We start from the raw sequence: 26,781 nt of genomic DNA on the forward strand, positions 1-26,781 counted from the left end.
TGCTGGTGGCACTCTCTCTTTGGAATTTCCACCCTGAATCGGTGCATCTGGTTTTGGAGGGCCTCAGAGACATTTCTTCTTACGAAAAGCTTTCCGATTGCTGGATGAGCTTGTTAGATTGTGGTGGTTATACTGTTTTAAACTTTTCTGCTCTTAGTTGTTTTATAAATGAGATATGGTGTTCAACTGTTTCACGTTTGTTTGTTTTTTATATGACATAAGCCACTGCGAGAACCATCTGCTGAGCATAGAAAATAGTGGTATTAAAATTAACAAGTTAGCCCCATACTATTCGATCCAATTAAGTGCAGTTGGTTGGAGAGAGCAGAAGTGGATGTTACGAAGGACATTCCCATGTTGAGATCTTCCTATTCCTATCTGTAATATGTAGTAACATACATGCTGCAATCTGACTTCGTTGTGTCTTTCGTCATGCAACTTGCTTCACATTATTGGCTGCTGCTGGCAGGGGTAGAAAAATATGGAACATTTTTTTTTACTTATATTCTGTTTTTTTTGCCAAAACACACGAGATGGTTTATGGTTTAGAACAGTGGCTTACAATCCAAAATACATGCTACAAAAGGAAGAAGGACTGGGTAGGGCAGAGGAAAATTAGCAAATTCAGGTACCAGTTCTTTCATATTATTGCATAATGAAATTCCATAATGTTCTGGTGAAATGCCCACTGCATCAGACCCTTATGGGAGGGGACGAGTCAAATGGCATTTTCCCCCCAGCCAGGCTAATGGAGAAGGCCTTGCTGTCTCATCTTGTCCTCTGATGGCCATGGATGGAGGCAGTTCTAGGAAAGCAGCAGCAAAATGACAGTTGTCCCCACCCTGCCAGGCTAATGTAGGGGGGCTCACCCAATGAGGATTGAGCATGCTGAGTGGGCATGGAATGTTAGGTGACCATTTTGTCTGACAGAAAACAGGGTGGGGTCAACGGAATGGAGTATCCTGGAAGTGGATATGGCTGTCTGGAATCCTGAACAGGAACACTCCATGCTTCATTTTGTTACAGTTCCACTTGCCTAGTAGAATTTTCAGCACCATCATAATGCTGCAATTCAGAGTAATTTCATAAGGGAAGCCATGATCGAAAAAGCAGTCTTCAAGGGAAAATATATATCAAACCATCATTTGCCACCCACTCACCCACTAGACAATTTTATTAAGCTGCATAAACAAGAATACAATCCCAGGGCAGGTATGGGGACAGAATGCATGGTGGCATTATTTAACTTCTCTGCTCAAACAGTCTGTAAAAGATTCAATGCCGTTACTGTTTTTTCTTTTACAACCTCCATCAGGAAAAATACGTAGCAAAAGTAATAGCACAATAAAAGGGAGGATGAAGATTTGGAGAGAAGGTAGTGAGACTGGAGGTTTTTTATGCGTTTTAAACAGTAACATTGCGGAGTTGTGGCTGACAGTTATTGCTCATCTGTTTTCTCATTTTAAAAACAAAACAGGCCCATTTCTCCTGCTTTCTAGAGATTAGTTTTTAGGACAGAACACTGAAAAATGAATCGTGTAATGCTGCTATATTCTATAACCTTTCTGCATGATGTAAGTTTCTGACAGTGCAATCCTACGCATGTTTATTCAGAAGTAGGTCCCATTGAGTTAAATGTGGCTTACTACCAAATTAGTGTCTATACAATAACAATTGCGGCCTTATTCTCTTAGAATATTTACATGGAATGGCCATTTCAAGTCTTCTATTAGGAGAAAATTACTCTTTATTTGCTACCATTAGAATTTCCTGTAATTCTTAAAATATCTCTGAGCTCCAGCTTTTAACTTCTGGATTAGGATGTATAGTGGATTATTTAAGAATGTATCTCGGCATTTTAGTGAATTCACAGAGCAGGGAACCAAATTACCCTGTGTCAAAAGGGTACGTTGCAGCATGGAAGGCATTGTTAATCACCCCTAAACTAGAGTTCCATGGCCTTGTTCATGATCCTATGTACTAATAGCAAACCCATCAACTGAGGAGTGTCTTTCGTTATGCCAAAACACATAACCCTCATTATGCAGATGAGGCAAGATATCAGCAGGCTTAGGGAAACCCCAAAGTTTGTAGAAGTATAAAAACAGTCAGAAAAAATGTCAAACCCTCCCCCACCCCCACCCCCCAGGAATGGTGGGCAAATTCAGGAGTTCCCAAGCCAACTTTTGAATCCCTGTAACCTCCTGTGGTGGGTGGGGAGGCTGCACTCCTGCTGCTACCATTTGCGGGGGCGGGGGGACGGGGTCACTTCTGTTAAATTTAGTGGCAGTGACCAAATAACTAGTAGTTTGCTGCTGAATTTTGATGGCAAACTGCTATGGATGGGTGGGTTAAAATTGACAAACTGAGCTCGTTTTCAAGCTAAATCTGTCTGTTTTAGCCTTTTAGAGGGCAGCAAACAGTCTTTTTTTTTGCTGCCACCACCACAACTTTCATGGAACTGGGGGTGGGGGCATGCATGCACGTGTAGTCAAATGGATCGTTCGTTGCCCACCCATGCGCTAAAGGATGGGGGAATCAAAAACAGTTCAATGAGGACTGAACAATGCTCAGTGGCCACAAAATGCTGAGCCTCTGTTGGAATAAAATGGAAAACTGAGGAGAGGGGAATGGAATGGAGTACCTTGTCAAAGGGCATGGCTGGCTGGCTGGTTAGAACCCTGAAAGCAGCACTCCATGCTGCAATATTTTGCAAATGACCATGCTGGCTGGGGAATGATGGTGGTTGTAGTTGAACACATCTGGAAGGCACCAAGCTGGGGAAAGGCTGATCTAAAGACTAGACCCACAAGACAAGCAGAATGCCAAAATGAGATGCGAGTTGTTAACGAGCATTTAAATCCACCAGGATCCACTAGGCTCTGGCGGATTAAGGAAGCCAGAGTAACCTTCCCCTGCAAGCACACGGCAACCAAATAAATTGGTATATATAAATATAACACAGTAGCCTGGAAGAGCTGATGCTATATGCTTGTCTCCCTTGTCACAAAATGGCTGGAAAGCTGAGAAGCCTCCTGTTCCAAGAGTGTTTCATATAGGAGAAACAGCCGTGTTTTTCTTTCAGTGCTTTTACAATAGAGACCTTGGTGCTATAGGGTGAGACCCTTTGATGGGAAAAGTTCATGCTGCTTTCCTGACTTCAGCTTGGACTTTTCCATTTTCCCCACTGGAAAGAGAATATTGGCACAGCGCATGGGAATTGAAAGTTCATGACAATGGAGCCAGTTCAGATTTCTTTTTGATCTGGCTCCTCATCACAGCTCTGGCTCCAGCAAAGTTCCTTGTTGCACAGTTCTATCCATGTCTACCCAGTGGTACATTTCACTGAGTACAGTGGGACCTACTCCAGGATAAGGGGCCTGTTCAGGCTCTGTGGCTAGAGAAACTGTGGTTCTCTGGGGTCAGCACTAACCACAGGCCGTGTGTCACACACAGCACTTTTAGCCATGGTTAGAGCCGCTAACCCTGTTGCAGATGGTCTGACTGTGGTTAGTGAGTGAGCAGGGTTTAACAAAACTCATCACATTAGACACCTTAAACCCTGCTGCTTAGCCAAAAGCCTTAATCTGCAGGGTTTAAGGTGTCTTCTGAACAGGCTGAATTGTGTATAGTATTGCAGCCTTAATCCATATTTTAAATGTCTATCCCCCTTCCTAGTGAAAACCTCTCCCAGCAGCTTAAAATGAAATATCTTCTCTAGACCTTAAGGCGCTTTCTAAAAGCAACCCTTAAGAAAAACTCAAGCACAAAGTAGCAGCCATAGATCCTAGTTTTTGCGGCACAGAACAACTCAGCTGTCTCATCCAGAGATGAAAGCCCTCTTATAAACCTCAATTCTTTGCTTCTTTTCTAAGCGATACACATGAGCTGGCCCAATGACATTCCCTTTGGATTGAGTACCAGAAGGAAGGTGCCTTTATAGTGAAAGTCCTGGAATGGCCATATTTACATAGATAGTTGTCTTACACCAGCCTTTCCCAACTTAATGTCCTCCAGATGTGTTGGACTAAGACTCCCATTATCCCCAGCCAGCATGTCCGGAGGGTACCAGGTTGTAGGAGGCTGATTTAAACTATCAGAACACTAGTCCATCCCACTTAGTATTTTATTTATTTAGTAAAGTATTTCTGATTTTACACCACAAAACTTTTCTTTTTCCTAAAGCTTTTAAAACTTGATTTTGTTCTGACTTTATACTGTTAGTTTTACCCTACCCAGTGTCTGTTTACCCTACCCTGTGCCTGTTTGCATTCTCTTCCCCTCCTTATTGTTTTATTATGATTTTATTAGAATGTAAGCCTATGTGGTAGGGTCTTGCTATTTACTGTTTCACTCTGTACAGCACCATGTACATTGATGGTGCTATATAAATAAATAATAATAATAATAATAATAATAAACATTGCAATTTAAAAAACAAGCTGGCATTGATTACTGCAAGAATAGGCAATCTGGTGCCTTCCAGATGTTGTCAGACTCCAACTCCCATAATTTCTGACCATTGGCTATGCTGGCTGGGGCTGATGGGAGTTGTAGGCTAAAATATCTGGTGGGTCCCAGGTTGCTTACTCTTGGTCTACTGTATTCTATACCGGCATATAGTCTACACCAGTAAGATGTGCTTACTGTGACACACATTGAGGCTTGAGAGCAGAGTTGTTCTTTACTGGCGTCTGATCCATTTTTAGTCACGGTTGCCAGGGATTGATTTCAGGACCTTTGGTGAGCCAAGCGTGCGCTCTGTCCTGGAGCTGGGGTCGCCAACCGCTGAACCGAAGATGGTGGTAGTTCCCTCTGCAGAGTCTCCCCTGAATATCCATGGGGGATCACATATGGGAGAAGGCATTCCTTTAGATTGGGGTGGGGAACCTGTGGCCCTCCAGATGTTGTGGATTCCCATCAAGCCCACCCAGCAATGCAAGGGGTCAGGAATGATGGGAGTTGGAATTCAATACAGGGCCATATTTTCCCCATCAGGCCATTCAGGGCTTTAAAATTAACATGAGCACATTGAATTTTGCGAGGTCACCAACAGAATTTGTTTCGAGATTGGTAGATTGCAGTCTCCCTGGCCAGTGCGTCTTAATACTTTGGTTACGTTTGGTTCATTAGTTCCTTGTAACTTTTCCTTGTATGTTCATATACAACTTTTTCGTGTATGTTCATTACTTCAGGGTGAAGGGGCTTGCTCGTCTGAAGGCTCCCCTTCCCCCGAAACAACCACTTGCACACAGAAGACTAGTGCTTCCTATGATTTCTTTCTGTGTGTGGAGCGTGGTCCTGTGGTTGGGTTAGGGTGTCTACAGAGATGTCATCATCGCCCACCTGCAGTCGGAAATGGTACATTCCAGCTACCGCTGCACCACAAGATTCTGCTGATCATGTACATTGGCAGGATGTTTCAATTTCTGAGGGGATGATAGTGCATCCAGGAGCCATTTTCTTAACGACAACCAACAATGGGATGGAAGGGATGGAAGAACCAGGGATACTGGACTTTGCTGAAATTCTCTGAACTTCACTTGAGACCTCTGTTCAGCTTACTCCTGTTCTTGTTTATAACCTGATTTTTTGGTTAGCTGAAACGGGAAAAGTGGACATTTCCCTAAAATGCACACTTCCTCCCCCTTGATTCACAAAAGCCTAGAAATGCGAACGTTTTAAGGTGTGCATTTTTTAAAGTCGCTTTTATGGACCGCTAACATAAGTTCAGGGATTTGCAAACGTTTGTCGAGAACATGTGCCCCCATTTGCATTTGGTGTTGGGGCAGAAAGTTTTGGCTTTGGGGCAGTATAGAAATGTAATAAATACATTTGCAGAATGCATAGAAATTCCTGTACATCTCTAGTAAAGAGTAACTTGACCACGTTGCTGACAACCATGGGATATTGGCTTGGATCCTACAAGGGCCCTTCTCCGAATGGAAGCATATCTTCTATTTATGGAAGGGCTTTCGATCCAGTGGAGGCTCCTGCTGTGGGAGCATGGGAAGGTGACCCTTGCCCTGCAGCCACTCCATCACCACTGTTCCCCAGCATCTCCCAAGCCTCAGGAACAGATTTTCCTAAGGCACTGGGGGTAGTGGTGAGACTGTGGTAGTGGAGAGAATTGGCAGAATTTGCATCGCCCTTTTTCCGCTGGAGGGAGCATCCTATGAGCGGCATTCTGCTCATGGAAGCTCAGGATCCACCCCTCTGCCTTCGGTGTTGTCTGTTGCCAGTGTTCAGAAGGTCTGTATGGGGTTAGGCCTGTAGCTGGGCATGGCGTGGACACCCACGATGCAGCGAGGCCAATATCGCTTAACTTCTGGATATTGACGGACACATGTCTCATCAAGAACATTGTTTTGCCTGTCCTTTAGAAAGATGGTGGCTGCCAGTTTGTATTATTTGAGTCAGTTACGGAACACAAGGATCTGGGGACAGTTGAGAGTGAAAAGTGGCAATCTTGTAGTTGTCTCCTGCGGCGACTGCACGACTTCCTAGACGCAGGGCTTCCTTCTCGTGGGAGGGTTTTTCAAGGGGGGGAAAAAGGCTTAATTATGCCTCAGATTGTCAATCTTTTCATGTTTCAGGGCGATTTGAAGAAGGCGTGATTGAAGAGAGGAGACAGTGCGCAGAAGACTTGCTTCAGTTTTCTGCCAACATCCCAGCGCTCTACAACAGCAAACAGCTTGAAGATTTCTTTAAGGTTAATTCTTCTGAGTCTTAAATGATCCCATTTGGCAGCATTGAGCGAAGCCCTCATTTCTTAATTCTCTCTTTGAGAGTCAGTATGAATAGTGCTAGGCACAAACCTCAGGGGAAAAAATGTATGCCAGGTCCCTGTTAAACTACTAAATTATTAGGATTTGCCCAAGGCCACTTCTCCTTTAGCCTCAGTTTCCTCTTCTGCAAAATGAGACGGCTGATGATTAGCCTCCCAGGCGTTGTTCTGCGGCAGAATTAGGAGCCTGTAGTGCACTTTGCACACTGAGGCTGCATCTGGAATTGTGTGTTTCCATTCCTCACAGGCTGCCACTCACTCAGGAAATGTATCTCTGGTTAGTGCAGCCCATGGGCCACGTGATTGGGGATGATGTGGTTTGTAGTCCAACACAACTGAAGGTAGCGTAATATAAATGGGCCAACACTTGCTGTTAATGCTGCAGACCCTTCGCCCTGGCACATGTGTCAATGCAAGAATTTAGAAGAGGAGAACACTCAGCCAGGGTGATGAAGTGCCGCGCAGATCATGAATGTGTGGTAGCATCAATCTGCTGAAAGCATTTGGGCAGCTTCACATGTGGCAAAACACTATTTGCTGTGTGTTCTCTGGTGCTACACCAGTGTTTCTTGCTATGGACATCTTGTTGGCATGTATGGAGTGGGGGTGTCTGCTAGTTTGGCCACCAGACAAACCACCACAGGTCTCAGAGATCCCATCTTAGAGTTCATTTCCAGCTGGATCTCAAGGGCTTCAGCTATCGGTCAATTTAGACATCACACCAAACCATGGCTAAGGAAGCTTGCATGCTTGTGGATATCCAGCTATGCTTCCATGGAGTTCAGGGTGGCGTGTGCAGTTTGTCATCCAGGCACTGTCCAGATCCAGACTTGCTTAAGTTCAGTTGAATTGACAAACCATGGCTTATAATTGACTGGCAAACCACAATTGGAAACTGTGGTTTGCCAGAGATTTACAACCATGGGTTGAGCTAACTATGGCTCTGGGTAATGCCTGCAATGACAAATCATAGGTAGGGCCTTTGCTTCATTTCCAGAGGCCTCCGAAAAAATCAGGCATGTGGCTATGAACCGTGGTTTGCCTGTCTTTTTGACGCTCAAATAGTAGTTTGGGTACTAAACTCTAGTTAGCATTGATTGGTATGATATCTGAATTGAGCTTATGGCTCATCCATTCCACTTACTCAGAAGTACCCCTTGCTCTGGGTGTGATCCCTTCGAGGAGGTGAATATCAAAGACTTCTCAACCCCTGGAGCTGTGCTAGCATATCCTTCCTTGAGCATGCTTGTTTATCCCTTTTTGATCCCAGGCCTTCACAGGCTGCTCTGTAACACCCACACCTGCCCAAATTAATCAGCACACGGTGATCACGTTCAGACAAAGCTGTGAGGTGGTGTTCTTCATATGCAGTTCTAAGAACATGTCTCAAGACTGTGTTGCGCAAAGCTGCATTTAAGTTGGGCCTTAACTCCTGAAAGACTGGAGCTTCTTTCATACCCCTAGGTATCCTCAACCTGGTGCCCACCAGATGTTTTGGACTACAACTCCCAGCATTCCTTTTTATTTTATTTTTTATTTTTTTGTTTTCAGACATCACCAACAAAGATGTCACATATAATACATACAAACAAAGGTATACATGAAACAACTACACTTAAAATAAAAAACATTTCAGGACAAAGTTAAAGTACATTTTTAGCCCTCTTCCTGCCAAAAATGCCAACTAGTTTCTTAATTACCATTTATATGTCAAACTCCCAGCATTCCTGACCACTGGCCATACTGGCTGGGGCTGACGGGAGTTGAAGTCCAAAACAACTGGAGGGCACCAGGGTGGGAAAGGCTGCTGTAAGGCGCAACCAACCATGGGGTGGTTGGGACTCAAGGGCTTCCGGTGTAATCATGAATGACATGCACACATCATTAATGAGTCTGGGAACCCTGGCACAGTCAGCACACCCTTTATCTATTTCTGCTAAAGAGAAAGGGAACAACTGCACCTGAAATTGAATTGGGCACTAGCGAAAGCCCATTTTGAACAAATCAGTTATCCCTCCCATTGTTAGCTGGAGCAGATGATACTGCTGTGTTGTGTACCACTTGGTATGTTTATGCAGATAAAGCAATTGGTGTATAACAACTTAACTTGCGGAGAAGGCTGTATATATGTGTGGGGCCAGGGTCTTTCCAGGTTTAAGAATTACTCTATTGTATGGAATAAGGCAGGGGTCCTCAAGCTTTTTGAGTCAGTGGGCACATATGGAATTTTGGGAGAGTGTCGTGGGCACGGTCACTAAATGGCTGCCATGGTGGGCATGGCCAGTCACAGAGCACTCATTTCCCAGAAGGCAAACCGGTGAGACTAAAAGAAAAGTAACTGAATTGCAAGGCAGAGGTGGGGGTCTGCACTCCAAAACACAAAACCACTCTTTTGAAACCAAATAAGGAAGAGAAAAAGAGAGCTACAAACATGATGAACATGTCACTGGATGGCAGCACTTCGCTTTGCAACAAGCCATCCTCCCAGTTGTTGTTTTTAATTAAAAAAAATCTTAGACAATAAAATAAAAATCAAAGGAATAGGGACCTTGGCAGGGTCCAAGAGGGATGTCTGTGCTGGCACCTCGTTGGAGACCCTAGAAATAAGGCTACAGGCAAGTAAGACTATTTTGAAGTAAATGTTCTGGAAAATGTGGACTACAGACATGGCCCATATAGGAATGCAGCATATGCCCCGTTGAATGCATGGTGTCTGTTTGCTGTTGAGGGCTGTTGACTAGACTCTTCCCATCTTCCGCTGGACAAAATAGGTCCTCACCAGGGTAGCTAGCATAAAAGGAGTATCACATTTGATTTGCCACGTGTCTTTTCTGTTTCCTCAATGAAACTGAGAGTTGCATTAATTCACAGTCAGTAATTGCCAAAAATGTGCTAATTTCTCTCTCTCTCTCTCTCTCTCTCTCAAGGATGGAGAGGTGCATGATGGGTCTGAACTGATTGGCCCTGTGGAACCTCTGTTGGATTCCCTGACAGACAGCATTTCTACCTGCAGTTCCGAAGGTTTGCTTCTGCCCTGTTACCTAGCTGTAATCTTTTTCTAGCCCAAGTTACTGAGTAGAACGATGGGATATTCAAGATATTTAAAATGTATCTTTTAATCCTCATCTCCTCTAGATGGCAGCATTAGCATTTCAACTCTAATTTTCTGGTCTATGCAAGCGTGTAAGCTTTCCCAGGATTGGAATTGGTATTACATGCAAGGAATCCCAAATCCTGCTATTCTTCACCCATGTGGGATAAATCCTGTTACAACTATACTTAATCAAATTGTTGCCATTGAAACCCCCATCTCGAACATAGACTTTTAATGCTGAAATCTTATGCATTTATTTACGCACTTATTTACTGCTCCCTGGGCAGCTCACAAAACAGAGGTTAAAAGCATTAAGTACACCAGCCTTTCCCTACCTGGTGCCCTCCAGATGTTTTGGACTTCAGCTCTCATCAGCTCCAGCCAGGATGGCCAATGGTCAGGGATGCTGGGAGTTGTATATCTGAAATAGGGTGACCCTATGGAAAGGAGGGCTCCTGTATCTTTAACAGTTGTATCGAAAGTGCAGCACTTGGTGAAATTCCCTCTTCATCGCATCAATTAAAGCTGCAGGAGCCCTGCCCTCTTGTATCTGGTCACTCTGCAAAAGTCCTCCTTTTCCTATATTTACCCTAGTCTGAAACATCTGGAAACATCAGGTTGGGGAAGGCTGATATACACACATATAATAACAAATCATTATAACAAATCATTTGTGAACTGCCCAGAGAGCTTCGGCTATTGGGCGATATAGAAATGTAATAAATAAATAAATAAATCTAAAACAAATTAAAAGAGCCACAGAAGTAAAACCAACAGCAGTGCAAGGATCACATGTTTAAAAATGAAAGACTGGAAAGGTCTTCACCTGGAGTTGGATGATCCATCTGAGCTCTTGGGCTTTGATCCAGTAATACCTGGTCTTCCATTGCACACCTGGAGCTCCCCGCTTATAACAGCTTCCTGATCCATTCTTAACCTAGGAGGCTGCTCTGTGTGTGCCCCCTTGTAGTGAATCAGGAAAAACTTGCTGGCTCAGGAAATCCATATGCTTGTGAAGAGCCAGAATGGACTCTAGAGTCGGGCTCTAGAAGTTGCCTGTAGATCAAACCAATGGAAAGACCTCAGAGAAGGACTTCGGGTTTTTTGCTTTTCTGTGTGTGGCTCTTTTAACAAACTTAATGATTTGGCCTGGTTGCTTGCAAATGCATTGCCTTCTTACCGATCTCTTCTTACGATAAAAATAAATTGGTATAGAGCCTTTAGGCTTTTTACTTGTTCTGAGCCTTTGGAATAAAGATAGCATGGATGTCTTCAATGGAATGTGGGTACCTCTTTCCAGTATGTGTTGATCCAATGATGTGCCCATCTTGTCGGACTGCAAATGATCCCAGTCCTACTTAAAAACACATGCTTACCTGTAATTGATGTCATTTCAATTGTTGTTCCAGTCTCTAAAAACTCACCAACTTTCCTTCTACATATTTTACCCATCCTCCCTTCCTTCCTTCCTTTCTTCCTTCCTTCCTTCCTTCCTTCCTTCCTTCCTTTTTTTTTTTTGAAGCTCGGAAGGATGGTGGTGTCTTTGATGATGTGACCCTTAGCCAATCAGAATATGGAGGTAAGAGTGAATGGAATGGATTGGGAAGTGCTTGGATATTTCTTTCTACTGGGTTTTTGTGAACCGCCCAGAGAACTCCGGCTATTGGGCGGTATAGAAATGAAATAAATAAATAAATAAATAAATAAATAATATTTGCAAACACAGCAGTTGCTGCATTTCTTGTTTGCTTCTGAGATGAGCTGGCATCCTAAATTGCACTAAACAGAGCAGTTTCTTTTGAATGTCAGCACATAAATGGAACCGGTTTTCTAACCAACCGAAGCATGAATGGAAACGATGGCGTCATGTGCACGAAATGGTGGCAAATCATGAGTTAGTTAATTAACCCATGATTTGTCCCAGCATGTGCCGCTGCCATTTTGAATATACATCCTCCAATCAGCCAGATCAGTGGTTATTCTATGACATGTGGACACTATGGGTTAATTATGGGTTAAACAACCCACAGATAACCTATGATTAGTTCTTAGGTGGCACACAACCCCAGCAAATGGTGAGTTAATTAATTAACCCAATATTTGCTGCTGTTATGTGCGAACCCAGTTGGTGTTTAGTTGCCCCTGAAATCTTAACACTTGGGACAGTTGTCCACCATTGGGGGCCAGTTCTAGGAGGGGAACTTTAAGAAACCTTGGTGATGAGGTTTGGAGTGCTGGTTGTTATACCGTAATAAACTTATTCATTCATTGGTGATGAGGTAAGCCTAAACTAAGCCAATGAATAAACTGGTACTTAAAAAAATAAAAATAAACCTAAGGCATGAGATCCTTCTTTTGATGTGGGCTGTCTCTGGCTGCTTTGGGAATGCCTGCTGGCTTCCAAGCACCACAGTTCATGAAGGATGTTGTTAAGATGGAAAGGATAAAAGGGGAGTTACAAACATGATAAAAGACCTAGAAGGCAAATACCTTGTGGGATGGCTGAAGTAGTAAAGTTGTCTACAGAACAGAAGATTTCAGGTGAAGATAGATTCACCACTTTCAAATATTGTCAAAGCAATCTTGACAGCCAATGCAGATCTTACCTGTTGAGGATAGGACAAGGAACAGTGGTTTTAGTGTAGTCCCGTTAATAATGTAAATTAATAATCCAGGATTATTTCTTAATTGCGAGAGCAGATCTAGTGGGTGGGGTTGTTTTTTTTTGCTTTAGAAAACGGTGAGTGAATGGGTGACACCATGATAGAGGTGTATAAAATGATGCATGGTGTGGAGAAAGTGGAGAGGGATATAGTTTTCTCCCTCTCTCGTAATACTAGAACCCAACAGGGTCATCCCATGAAGCTGAATGGTGGGAGAATCAGGACAAACAAAAGAAAATGTATCTTTACACAGTATATAGTTAAACTCTGGCATTCTCTACCACTAGATTTGGCGAGGGCCACCACCTTGGACAGCTTTAAAAGGGGACTTAGACAAATTGATGGAGGAGGAGGAGGAGGCTATAGTGGCTGCCAGTCATGATGGCTGTATGCTACCCTCGGCAACAAAGGCAGTATGCCTCTGTATAGCAGTTGCTGAGGAATATGGGTGGGGTGCTCTTGCGTTCATGCCTTGGTTGTGGGCTTCCCATGCGGTCATCTGGTTGGCCGCTGTGGGAAGAGAATGCTGGACTAGATAGGCCTTTGGTATGGTCTTGCCTGGTTCTTCTTGCGTTCTTATCCGCCGTGTGGAATAAGATGCTCTGGGAGTTTGTGTAATTTCCTCCTTCACTGAGGCTTTGATATTTGTGTGTGTGTGTGTGTGTGTGTGTGTGTGTGTGTGTGTTATAAATCTTTTACTCAGTGCTCAAAGAATGTCATATGAATTTTCCTAATCTTTACCACAAACCTGCAAGGAAAGGTCACTAGGCTCTCCACCTTACAGATGATGGGCTGAGGCTCAGAAATAATAGCGTCCCTAAGCCATTCTGATGAATTCATTGTTAAGTTGAAATTTCTCCCAAGCATTTCCTTTTACCTGCTCTTAACCACCATGTTACACCAAGACTGAAAAGGAAGCTACTAGGGCAGCCTTCCTCAACCTGGGGCGCTCCAGATGTGTTGGACTGCATCTCCCAGAATGCCCCAGCCAGCTGGCTGGGGCATTCTGGGAGTTGTAGTCCAACACATCTGGAGCGCCCCAGGTTGAGGAAGGCTGTACTAGTGGTTCTTTGGGTATAAGAGATAATACGTAGGTGAGAATGTTGGACAAGATGAGCCACTAGAACCAGTGTGGTGTCGTGGTTAGTGTATTGTAATGGGACTGGAGAGATCCAGATTCTAGTTCCCACTTGGCCATAAAGCTTACTGAGTGACTCTGGACCAGTCACTGACCCTCAGCCTAACCTACCTCACAGGGTTGTTGCAAGGATAAAATGGAGAGGAGGGTCGCTTACTCTGCCTTGGGTTCCTTGCAAGAGCAGAAAAAAGGCAGGATATAAATGTCATACATAAATGATAGATTCCTTCCAACACCATCCTTCTGTTGCACTTCAGGTTTCTCCAGCGACAGTGACCTGATCTCTTTGACTGTCGATGTGGACTCTCTGGCTGAGTTAGATGATGGAATGGCATCTAACCAGAATTCTCCCAGCCGATCCCTCGGCCTCAGCTTTACCGCCGAACTTCCGGCGCAGGCCTCTGCCATTTCGGACCACGAATGGAGCAAGCCTGATGGTGAAAGGGAGAGCCGCGGTCTGTTTACTGGGAGCTTGAAGGCCAAGCTGGGCCGGCGGGACTACCTGGACAAAGCAGGGGAGCTGATCAAGCTGGCGTTGAAGAAGGAGGAGGAAGAAGATTATGAGGCTGCATTTGGCTTTTATAGGAAAGGAGTTGACCTGCTCCTGGAAGGGGTTCAAGGTATGATCACATTTATTTATTGATCGTTTCATCCAAAACTTCTTTTCAACCAACTTGAGCCTTTATCCAGCTCCTGTCAGCAAACGTAGTAGGGGTGTGTTCAATCATTTTTATCCAAGGGATAAGGATAGTTTTTATCTAGGGACATCTGACCCAACCACAATGCGCAATTCTGCAGCAGGCACACTGCTAAAAAGATGTAGGTCTGGATGTACCCTAATGCAGGTCTGTGGAATCTGTGCCCCTCCAGATGTTGTTGGACACCCAACTCCCATCAATCCCAGCTAACATGGCCAGTGGTTAGGGATTCTGAGAGATGGAGTCCAACAGCATCTGGAGGTCCACAGGTTCCCCTGCCCTAAGGAACTTGGTCCTATATGCCTAAGAGAGAGCTTTCTTCCCAATGGCTGATTTCGAACATCATGATACGAGATGAAGTTTTCACTTCCCATTCCAGTTACCTAAAGTCTAGCAATTCATCCATGCCCTAAAATGTGGTTAATTTTAACTAGGGTTTGTTTCAAACAAGCCAGCTTCATAAACCATGGTTTGAAGTTGGTTTGTTTCAAACAAACCCCAGTTAAGATTAAGCACAGTTTATCTAGTTTGGAAGACATGATAAGCTGTGGTTAATCAAAAAATGGGAAGCGAAAGCTTCTGAGTTCCTCGTGGCTATGCTAGAGAAGGGAGGGTTGAAGTATGTGAGCCAGGGGGAGGCTAGGCACGCTCTTATCATGGTAAACCATGATTAAACCTGACATAGTGTCTGTGAAGAGTGCTGCTTTGATGTTCTAAGTCCACTTGAGGGCGCTTAAAGACAAATTCTCTGATTCCCCTCCACAGAACTAGGAGAATCACCTTCCTCTGAACATTTCTTGAAACATGCTTACAATTCATGTCTGCCCCAGCCTTCTCAATAGGTATAGGCTGCACCCCACTGAAACACTTCCCTTCTCCTTTTGGTTGGGTGTATTATTAAATCATTGACATCTGAGTGGCCCCATAGATACAAGTGTGACCCATGGGTACTATGTGCCCTGTATTCTAGAACTGTACAGTCAGGGCATATTGAATGTAATGCTGGTACTGGAGAAATGTCACAGTCCAACTTGTATCAGTAGAAAATAGTAATAATTGCATCCGACCCGATACAAAAGGAGGGCAGGGCTCCTGCAGCTCTATCTGTTGTGATTAAAAGATGACACTGGGTGAAATTCCCTTTTCTATGCAACTGTTAAAAGATCCAGGAGCCCTGCCCTCCTTTCCATAGGGTCACCCTAGTTTATCTCCTCAAGTGGCGTTGCGTTGGAAGAAAACAGTCTTCCTTAACACCTCTATATCCTTGTTTTCCCCGTTCTCTCTCCTGCCACCCCCCTTCCCTGCCGCCATCTCCTAAGGTGTATAAAAGGCTACTTCTTCCCCACCACTCCCAGCTGCTATTTTACTGTTTTGACTTGACCTCAGGAATATCTGGCATTATGCAACCGTTGGTGTGGCGGTGCGTTGTTTCGCTTTTAAAATTGGATTTCCATTCACCACCCAATATAATAGTGCAGATACAGGTTATTGCCACTTGGTGGCGCCATGCAAGTAGAATTTGAGGCTCTGAAAACTTCTGTTCCGATCTAGAGAACAAGATGCAAGACAAACGTTCCTTGATTTTTAAATTTTGTTGTTGTTGCTCTTAATGGTTTATGATATCTGTCAATTTGGAGCACTTTTACTTCCAGGTTCACCTTGCAGAACTTCCTCCTTTCCCTTCACTCCATTAATGCCATATGTGCAGTCACCTCTTCACTGCTAACTGATTCCGTGTTCGAGTGCTAAAGGAGAAACATCCCATGAGTTTCAAAATGTATATCGTCAGGAAAGGGAAAGGAACCTCTCGTGCAAGCACTTGAGTCATTGCTGACTCCTAGAGGGACGCCTTCTTTCGCTGACGTTTTCTTGGCAGACTTTAGCAGGGTGTTTTGCCATTGCCTTCCCCAGTCGCAGTTCCCTTTCCCCCAGCTAGCCGGGTACTCATTTTACCAACCTCGGAAGGATGGAAGGCTGAGTCGACCTGACCAGCTTCCGCTGGGATCAAACTCAGGCCGTGGGGAGAGTTTCGGCTGCAGTAACTGCCGCTTACCACCCTGCACCACACAGCGTCAGAGGTCCATTTTTCATGTCCTTCTGCAAGAATGGCAGGACGCCGTTACACATTTGAAAAGCGTTGAAGGGAATGTGTAATGTTAGGGGATGCTTTCGCTGGCAGTTCTACCGTTGGGACTCCTGCCTGACTTAAACTCTACTTCTGTGGCGCTTGCATTTGATTTGTTATTATTTCAATATTAACTGATTGCCGTACTGCCGGCGTGCAATTTTAGTTTGACAGTATCGTAGATCAGTGTCTGGTTCTTTCTTAATGGGCCTGTTCTGAAGACACCTTAAACCCTGCTGGTTAAGGCTTTTGGTTAAGCAGCAGGGTTTAAGGTGCGATGCGGTTTGCTAAACCCTGCTCACTCACTAACCACAGCCAGGCCGTCAGCAGCAGGGTTAGTGTCTCTAACTGTGGCTTAAAGTGTTGTGTGTGACAGCACGGCTTGTGGTTAGTGTTGACCCCAGAGAACCACAGTTTTGCTAACCTGAAGCGTCGTCCGAACAGGCCCAGTATCTCAGTGGGCATTTATTCTTCAGCATCTGCAGTTGCTAAAAGCAGTAATCTTAGCATGCCTGGAATTTGCTTTCCCTCGATCAGTTAATCCATAGGGATCATCTGAACTCCAGCCAAGTGGCTCCACAAGCCAGGGACATGGGCAGAACTGCTGCTCCCCACCAATGCTGGCTAGGGATGGGTGAACTCCCCCACGTCATCTTAGCGCTCTGCTCACCAGAGTCCCGACTCCAGCCTGCATGTGGGATGAGCCACTAGATGACCTGCGGGCAACCAACGAGAGCTGGCATCTTTGTGTGTGTGTGTGTGTGTGTGTGTGTGGGTCCCCGAGCCACAATTTGCACAATGTCATAGCTGGGAATATTTACAGAAATCAGGATTTGTGCAAAACTGTGGCCATAAATAGGGCAATTTGCTTACAATTGCAGGTGTAAAGGATCATTCACACCTGCAATTTTGCACAAATTGCACTATTTATGGCTTTGATTTTGCACAAATCCCGATTTGCACAAATAAAAAAAGGTAGGAAGCCACAAGCGTGCCCGACTCGGCATGCACTGAGTTGAGCCACCCTGTCGTCCGGGGGTGGGAGCGAGCCAAACTTCACCCTCAAAATGGATTCTTGCGACATCCCTAATGTTGACTGATTCCATTTGTGCACCGCCCAGAGCCAATGGCTTGGCCAGTGCCTGGAAGCGTGCCCCCCCCCCCCGTGGAACTCCGTGTCTCTCTCAGTGTGGAGAAAGGCGAAATGGGTGGGGATGGGGCGATGCCGTCAGTGGGCGTGGGCCAATTCTGCCCCTGTAGTTTTAAATACATCAGTCAAGAGAAACTGCAACTCCAGGAGCCCTGCCTGCCTCTTTGGCTTTAGCCTTTCATCCTGAGCTGAGTTCTACCAAGAAATACCGCTCGCGAAGCCAAGCGGCTGAAGGTTGCCAGATCTGCTGAGGCACAGAGCCGTCTCTTGCGGCCAAGGACGTCACCCTTGTTTATCTGAGAACGTTGAAGTCCTTGGTTGTGCGGTGTTGTTTTTGTTTGCCGTCCCTTGTCGCGTTCCCACTTCCAAGTCTTTCCAAGGAAACTGATCCGCCTGTCGCTTCGGGGCAAAAGTGGTCACATGCCAACCTCGGGTTGGAGGCCGGGAAGCTGCTGTTTGATGGCTGCCCAGGGCGAGGGCATGAGAAACCTCTTGGCCCAGATTCTGTTCCTTGGGGACGCTCCAAGGAAAAGAGCTACGTCCAGTGAAATAAGCAAAGGGAGCAGGAATAGTCAGATGAAATTCTTTTCCCTGCTGTGGCTTGGAAATAATCCAAGCCTTCTCTTTTTTAATATTTAAAACTTGTCCAAATCCTTAAGCACAGGATAGGTGATGGCAGCCTTCCCCAACCCTGTGCCCTCCAGATGGGTGGGACTACAACTCCCACCATCCCTAGCCAGGGCACTGGGTTGGGGGAGGCTGGGTGATGGCCTTCATTTGTTTTGGAAAAAACAAATAAATCTAAAATTGGAGGAGTGGCTATCACTGGAGGTGAAGGCTATCAATGCCTATTAGTCCTGATGGCTATGTGCTCCTTCCAGTATCAGAGGCAGTATGCCTATGTATACCAGTTACTGGGGAGCATGGGCAGGAGAGTACTTTTGCACCGTGCCCTGCTTGTGGGTCCCTGGTTGCCAGCTGGTTGGCTACTGTGTGAACAGAGTGCTGGACTAGATGGACCCTCTGTTTGATCCAGCATGACTTCTTATGTTCACATTATGTCTTCTGTCCTTAAAACATCATAGCTCAAGTCCCTACCCAGATGGAACCATCCTTATTCTGTGTGGAGCCCTCATAGCATCCAGCCGTGCATGTGGCGAGCATTATAATTTATTATAATTTGTTGGTACCTGAAGTTGACCTAAGGGTCTGAGCAGGTACATGCGGGAGGAGACATGCCTTTAGATACTCTGGTCCCAATCCGTTTAGGACTTTACAGGTCAACACCAACACTTTGAATTGGGCTCAGAGATGGCCAGTACGCTGGCATCACATGGTCGAGTCGGCCAGTGCTAGTTAGTAACGTAGCAGCTCTGTTTTGCACTAACTAAAGTCAGTGTTTAAGCTGGCTGAGACCAAGGTCCATCTAGTTCAGCATTTTGCTACCATCCATGACCTGACGGATGCGTCTGGGATGCTCACAGGGAGGGTCTGAAGATTACAGCCTCCACTTGCTTGTTTCTCTCCAGTATCTGGTACTCAAAAGCCTCCATACGTGGAAGATCAACGAGGTTGTCCTGCAGGGAGAGGAGGGAACCAGTGTTATCCAGGATGCTTCTTGCATTCTGTAGGATACCGGGTAGATAATGCCCACTCTGGTTGCGACGTGCCTTCTTGCTAAGCAGGTGTCCGGTGCAAGTTCAAGCAGGGCACAGATCTGGATGGTGGGGGGTTGGCAGCGCTCTTTTACTGCTGCAACAGCATTCCTAGTCTTCCAAACTTTGTCCACTTGAAGAGTCCCCCCCCCAAAAAAAATCTGGCCAAGCCTAAAATAAAATAAAAGGATTTTCTGCACAATTCCCAGAAGATGCCAAGGCATTGTCCTCTGGGAATCCTTTGAAAATGGACATTTGAATCTGGACATTTGGTGCAAGGCAGGTGAGTGTCCAACAGGAGAACACTGGGACAGAATAGTCACAGGATGCAGAAAACAATTTTATCGATGAAAAGCCCGACGCGTTTTGGTCTAATTCCTTATTGTTAGGCCTTCTTCAAAGGAGTGTAACAATACATATTATGAAATGTGAACGAGACAATACACAAATCAAATATTTTTACCAGTTCAAAGAGCACATTGTGCATCCATTTAATCAATATAAAAATATAGAACAGTTTCATTATTCTTCATACAGATTTTTAAATTAGACAGTAGGGCACATTGCAGGCAGAGCCTGGGCATACTTTTAAATATTATAAAACAGTGAAAATAATCCGTACTCGCTTGTAAGAACGTCTGCAGAGATTTTTTTACCACACATTGTCTTGCGCTGTAAACGCTGGCGTCTGGGAAAGATTGGTGGAAGGCTGTGTTCTTTATACTAATAGACATTTTTTTTCTTAGAGATGTTTACAGGTGTTGCCATGCTATTCTTCTCCTGTGTGTTCATTTGAGAGCTGGGAATGTACTTGTAAGGATTACACAGCAGGCCTAACTGGAGAACTCTTTTGCCTGGGTGACAGAAACCGTAATGGGGCAAATAAATCCAGGGAGGTTATCAGCCCCCCAGAATGGTCTGTGGTAGCTAGCCCTGCTCACCCACACATAATTATGTTAGTCACGAGACAGAGTGTTGGTGGCGGGAGCCAACATTTCTAAAGTTTTTCCTTCTAGTTGCCTAGAGGCGAATTTTGACTTGGCCCATGCAACCGGGTGCATGTTATTTGCAATACCTCATAGGGCCTGTTCAGATAACACGCTAACCATGGTTAAACTGCTAACCTTTTTGCAGCAAGTGGTTAGTGAACGTGTTTAAACCATAGTTACGTAGCCACCATGGTTAGGAATTGTTACCTGACATGTTAAGCCATAATGTTTAGCTCAAAATGCTTAATCACTGTGGCTTAGTGTGTCATCTGAACAGGGTCATAAATTTATTAGCAAGACTTAGGGGTTGTGTTCTCCCTCCTCAGGAATTCAGAGAGGTGTTTTAGGACCAGGCTTCTGCGTGACAGGGTGACATGTGGGCACTGCCAACTCCTACCACCCCGCTAATGTTTAATTGAAAAACCTGTGTCATTGCATGGTTGTTTCCCTGCCTCCCCTTACTGCAAGTGGCAACTGGTGAAGCAGAGCAGGGGCAAGTAAATGGAGAACGGGAATGACTTCAAAATGCCTTCTATCAAAGGAGACCATTGGTCCACCTAGCTCAGCATTGCAGTATTATGCACACTGACTGGCTGTAGCTCTCCAAAGTTTCAGGCATGAATCTCTCCCAGCTATCCCTGGAGATGCCAGGAATTGGACCTGGACCTTTTGCTCATAAAGCTCCGCCACTTAACTGTGGCCCTGTTCCCTTGCTGTTTGTCCATGGCGGGCCACAATTGAGATGTTTGATTTGCTGAACATGTCCCTGAGGTTCAACCCTGTGAGATGAGGTAGGCTGATGTTTGGTGACTTAGCCCAGGATGCCCAGGGAATTCTCATGGCCATTTCAGGATTTGTACCTCAGTTCCCCATATCCAGCATGGCCAGTGGTAGGTTGATGGCCATATTGGTTGGGAATGATGTCTTGCTGCCCTATCCTGGTCCTCTTGAAGGACTCTATACTCCCCATTGGGAGATGGAGCAGAATGCAGGGGAAACCCCACTGTTCTCTCTGTTCTCAGACTGGAGAAAATGGTGGATGGCGAGGGACTCAGCTAGAGCAGGGAGGAGCAACATTTATTTACTTCTTTATTCATTCATTATTACATTTATATCCCACTTTTTTCCTCCAAGGAACCCAAGGTGGCATCCATAATCCACTAGATAACAAAAAAGTTGAGGGTGTAAACAATAAACAAGGTTTAATACACTAATAAAAGCAGATTATAAAGAACACTTATATTAACAGAATCAATAGTGTAATCACACAGTTAAAATGGTACAAAAAGAAAAGGGCTCAGCAAACTTGATTGGCTTGGCCAGACACATCCATAATCCCCCTCCTCTCCATTTATCCTCACAACAACCACCCTGTGAGGTAGGTTGGGATGAGAGGCTGTGACTGGCTCAAAAGTCACCCAGTGAGATTCCATGGCCGAGGGTGGACTAGAACCTGGATCTCCCGACTACCAGTCCAACACTCGAGCCACTACACCACACTGGCTGTTTCTTTTCAGCACTGTCTTAGTCATTCCATGTGTCACTGCTCTCAGGGTGACATGGACCATTGGGGACTTGGCTGGTGCTAGGAGGAGCACCCACTCTCCCCAGCACCGTCCAGGTCCCTTTTCTCTGTGCTGAGAGAGGCTGGAGCTCTGTGCTCCTCTCAGCACAGCACAGAGAAAGGCAGAATGGGTAGTGGCCGTACCCACTGATATCATCTGGCTTGTGGAGGGCCCGGTGGGGGGCAATTTAGTACCCCATATAAAACTGGTTCCCCACCCCTATGTATCCTTCGGGATGAAAACTAGCCCCTTTCATTCAGACTTGAATGGCTCTAGGTTTTAGAAACAAGCTACGTAAGCCATGACTTAGGGTCTCATATTATGAGGGACCTCTAAATATGTTGAAGATAACTCAGATGTAAGATAACTAAGGTGAAATCACTTTGGCTTAAATATGATGGAAAGTATGGTGCGACTTACAGCAAGGTTGATTTTGACAGAGAAAGTGTGACAACATGGCATTTAGTATTCAAGGCAATCCGTGCAAACTAGAGCCAATATAGAAGAGGTTCAAATCAACTTACTTTATTAGTGCTTTTATATCCATCTTCAGAGAAGCCTATCTAACACTGTTTAACAACAAGCATCCCCTAATGCTGGGTGGTACCCTTTCATTACCCTTCCTATTATAAGGGAATTTGCTATTTCTGTTAGTTTTTGTGGTACAGCGCCTCTGATGTTTGATGTGGCTTAGGGCCTCAGCATGTCTTAATGGCTCTAGGACAGCCTTCCCCCAAACTGGTGCCCTCTGGACGCGTTGCTCTGCAACTCCCAGTGTTCCCAGCCAGCATGGCTGATGGGAGGCCGATGGCTATGTTGATTGGGAATGATGGGAGTTGTAATCCAACACATCTGCTCTAGGCTGCTGGCTGAGACTTCAATGGGGCTTTGAGTGAAGATAATAGACAAGGGTGTTTTTCTGCACTGAAATCTAGTTCATCCCCTTTGCTTTCCGGCTCATTGCGTGCCTCGTTCCACCTGATGCCATGGAACCATTCTATCTCCGCCTGCATTTCCACACTCTGGCTGTAGAGAAGGACATGATCTGGGCCTTCTGCCCCCTCTCCTGTCTTTGATCAGAGCAGTCTAAGGTCGGTATACCCCTCGAGGCCCATTGATTGCCCTCTGATTTAGTGAGCAGCCTCCTTCTTCATTGACCCTTGATGGGAAGCCCTGGAATGAACTGAGTGCTGCGGAAATATGTCACCCTCCCTGTTTTGATTATTAAGTTGAATGTGAGACGAGAGACAGAGGAACCTTAGAAGTACCCTTTCTAGCAAAATCGTGGGCTTTCCTTTTCTAAACCCACCCACACACCCCTTTTTTTAAAAAGGAAATCTTTTCACATTGACGTGTTTTTTTGTTCGTAATCTGCCTTGAGTGTTGGAATGGAAAGGTGGGAGAGAAATGTTTTAAGTTAAAATAGCTTGGGCGGAATCCCTGCTTCTTTCAGAGCTTGCTGGGAAATGTTCTGGGGCAGAGGTGGGCAGAAGGTAGATCTTCAGGTGTTTGGGACTTCAACTCCCAGAAGGCTCTGCTACCACGGCCAGAGGTCAGGAATGCTGGGAGTTAAAGTCCAAAACATCTGGAGAACTACTTTCTGCCCACTCTTGTCCTAGGGTAGATACTCTGTCCTTGCAGACCGCTGTTTGGGTCTATTGGGCAACATTGTCTGGTATGCAAATTGTTTTCCTGCAGTGGATTGCATTTTATGGAAACACCTTGCATGTAGATTAAAATTGACCTGCATGTGAAGCGGCCATAAGTTAAAAGCCAGAAAAGCAACATGCTCTTAATCCTTAGCTTATTGTTTTAATTTTGGTTTTTATCATGGAAAAGCAGTTTGCAAAAATGTAAAAGAACAACAATAACAACCCCAAAGATCAGGCACTTCAGTATCTTCCAGGAAAAGTGTAATCGAAATATTTTTCCTGCAGCCCCTGTATCTAAGCTGCGTTAGCTCTTCAAGCTGCTGTAGCTGGTTTCCCAGGATCAGGCGTCTGCTAGGTTCCTCTTTGTTGTCTAACAAGTTCCTCTTGTGCTATCCTAATTCTTGGCCATGTCTCTCTCTTTCTCTCTGAGCGGAGTTGAAAGCTCTTCCAGAACAGAATGCAAAGCGGGGAGTGGAATCCTTCTCACTCATCTCTCCCACTGTGCTGAGGTTGTGTCTGAACAACCTCAGCACGTGGCTATGAAAACAGCCTCCCCCTGTTTCTGTGGCACTTATGCTGGGAGATGGAGTGCTTCTGGCACCATTTTGGTTTGTTGCTGGAACTAGGCTTCTCCTTCATTTGTTTTGGTTTTTTGCATTGATCAAAATCCCAGATTTTTAAAATTCAAGAAGCACAATCCAGCACCCATTATAAAACCAAAATTCCTACGTACCAGTTTAACTGGGCCCATTCAGTGCCAGCCCAAAAAGAGAAGGCTTTGGCGATTCTGGAAAAAAAATCTGGTTGGAATTTTGACAGGTACCCAAACGAAAAGAGGAAGTTCCTTCTCCCTGCAGTACAATAACCCTATTCACACTCCTACCTGGTGATGTGGGGACTGTGGGGTGATTCCAATACCGCTGTGGATTGTGTGTGTGTGAGCAAGAATGACTTCAACTCCCAGCATTTCTGACTGTTGACTATGCCTACTGGGGCTGATGGAAGTTCAAAACACTGGGAAGGCACCAAGCTGGGGAGGGCTGTTCCAGTGGCATTCTTGGATCATGCCCATCCCATTTGTGTCGGCAGTCTAGCACTCAGCAAGTTTTCCTGGTTGTTTTGGTGTGCTGCTGAGCTGAATCCTTTCCACAATGGCAGAAGCAACCCAGACACCTGCCACCTCTGTTGCTTCCACCCTGGTATCCCAAGCATCCAAGGTCAAGAAATCCAAGCTGTAGTTGGACATGGAAATTGCTGCGAGGGTGGGGGTGGGGGAGGCTTTGTCAGCCTGTGGATGAGCCCCTAAGAAGGGAGGGTCTCAAGTTACAGTTCAGACAGGAGACCTGTTCTCTGAGGAGTGGCCAAGAGAAGCTCTGCCTCTCCCTCAGCTTTTGTCTACCAGCAACCATTCCATCAGGCTGCAACAGAGGGAGAGGTGGGAAGCAGAGGCATTCCGTCGGCTCTGCTGAGAGGTCAGGTCTATTCGGTCCAGGTCTCCCTAAACTGTTCCACTAGAACGATAATGTAACTTGAAGAATTGGTGCCCGAGGCTGCTTCGTTTTATCTTCCATCCTCATCCCCTTTTCCTTTTGTGTCGTGACTTTTAAATTGCACGTCTATGCACAGGGACAGTCTTGGTTTTTTAAATGGATCTTCTGAAGGCTGCTCTGGGAGCCTTTTTTCGGTGAAAAGTGGCATAAAAATGCTTTAAATATTTAATATACCAGAACTGCTGCCCAGTTTTGGAAGAAAGTGAACCTTCGCGAGAAAAAATAAATAAGGTGGTGACCATGTGCAACATCTCATCAGGTATGCAGAGAATAACCATGCTTTTTAATGACATGTTGGTTCCCTTCCTCAAGGACAGAAGAGATGTTACAGTAGGCATACCTCCAACTAGACAGGCATTGGTAGGCGAGCAAAATTGTGCCACCAGCCATCTTTGACTGCTCTTGTGGCTGAGATACAGATGGCATTGCAGCAATAGATGGTCCTTCCACCACTGCCACCTAGACAGCAAACCATGGGCCTGTTCAGACAACATGCTAAGCCATGGTTAGGCTGCTAAGCCTTTTGCAGCAAATGGTTAGTGAGCATGTTTAAACCGTGGTTATGTAGCCACCATGGTTAGGAACGGTTCACACGACATGTTAAGTCATGGTTCACATGACAAGCTAAGCCGTAATGTTTAACTCAGTATGCTTAACCACCATGGCTTTTAATTGTGAATTGCCCAGAGAGCCTTGGCTGTTGGGCAGTATAAATGTGTGATAAAATAATAAATAAATGGTTTAGCGCGTTGTCTTAAAGGGGATGGTGATTGTGTTAGAAAGTCATCTGCAATCTATTTCTTTTAATCATGTATTTAAAATTATTTTCAGGCTGCCTTTAAGGGTGTAACCCTTTTCAAATGTGCTTTAAAATTGTTTCTAGATTGATTGGAGAAGTAGTTATATTAGGAATAAGATTTTAAAAGTACGGCAGAGAGTTTTCTGGTTTTCAAAATTGCATTGTGTTCTGCTCTGCTATGATGTCAGCTGATAACTTTATTCATTCATTCATTCATTCCATTTCTGTACTGCCCATTAGCTGAAGCTCTCTGGGCAATTTACAAGACAAAGCTTAAAGCCAGAAAATACAAGAATGTAGGAAAACAAAACCCAAAACCATAAGTTTAAAACAGAATAAAACCAAAGTAGGAACCAAGATAAAATCCAGCAGCAGCGTAATGATCTAAAAATGCACTAGGGCTAAACTGAAGGGCTAAAAAGCCTGGGAAAATAAGAAGGTCTTCAGGTGGTGCCAAAAAGAATGCAATGAACATACCAGGCAAGCCTCTCTCGGGATGTCATTTCACAACTGGAATGCCACCACAGAAGAGGCCCTTCCTTTCAGACAACATTCCACCTGTTGTCTCAAGGCTTATTTTCAAAATCCATTTGCTGCAAACATTTAAGTTTGGGAACCTTATATCCAGCGCCCTTCATACTACGTCTTTTATTTATTTATTATTTGAATATCATGTAATATCATAAAATCTCTGAACTTTTTACCCACAAAAACATTAAAAATGCAATTAAAAATACATATAATACAATATTGCACAAAAAATAATAATCGACTTTCAAGTACAAAGGTAAGATAAAAAGAAACAATTAAAAAAAGTCAGCAAAACGGAGCAGCATTGTGGTGATCAATTATAATCCGCCACATTTTCTCACTCTTGAGCCATATGGGGGAGGGTGTTTCAGAGGGTGGGCACCAC

At 44.9% G+C, this 26,781-nt stretch overlaps 1 protein-coding gene across 3 annotated transcripts in view; it reads left to right on the top strand.

The window, feature by feature from the left end:
- Positions 1-26,781, top strand: part of RPS6KC1 (ribosomal protein S6 kinase C1) — a 116,527-nt gene that overhangs the window by 19,542 nt on the left and 70,204 nt on the right. For all 3 annotated transcript variants that reach the window (XR_010025365.1, XM_063124041.1, XM_063124042.1), the window contains 4 exons: positions 6,597-6,712; positions 9,715-9,808; positions 11,404-11,460; positions 13,940-14,302. Coding sequence is in view for 2 of the 3 variants with exons in the window: in XM_063124041.1 (XP_062980111.1) it covers positions 6,597-6,712; positions 9,715-9,808; positions 11,404-11,460; positions 13,940-14,302 (630 nt within the window). In the remaining variant the exon portion in view is untranslated. The remainder of the gene's footprint in view (positions 1-6,596; positions 6,713-9,714; positions 9,809-11,403; positions 11,461-13,939; positions 14,303-26,781) is intronic.

This window comes from Elgaria multicarinata, chromosome 4, assembly GCF_023053635.1.
Source record: "Elgaria multicarinata webbii isolate HBS135686 ecotype San Diego chromosome 4, rElgMul1.1.pri, whole genome shotgun sequence".
Lineage (NCBI taxonomy): Eukaryota > Metazoa > Chordata > Lepidosauria > Squamata > Anguidae > Elgaria > Elgaria multicarinata.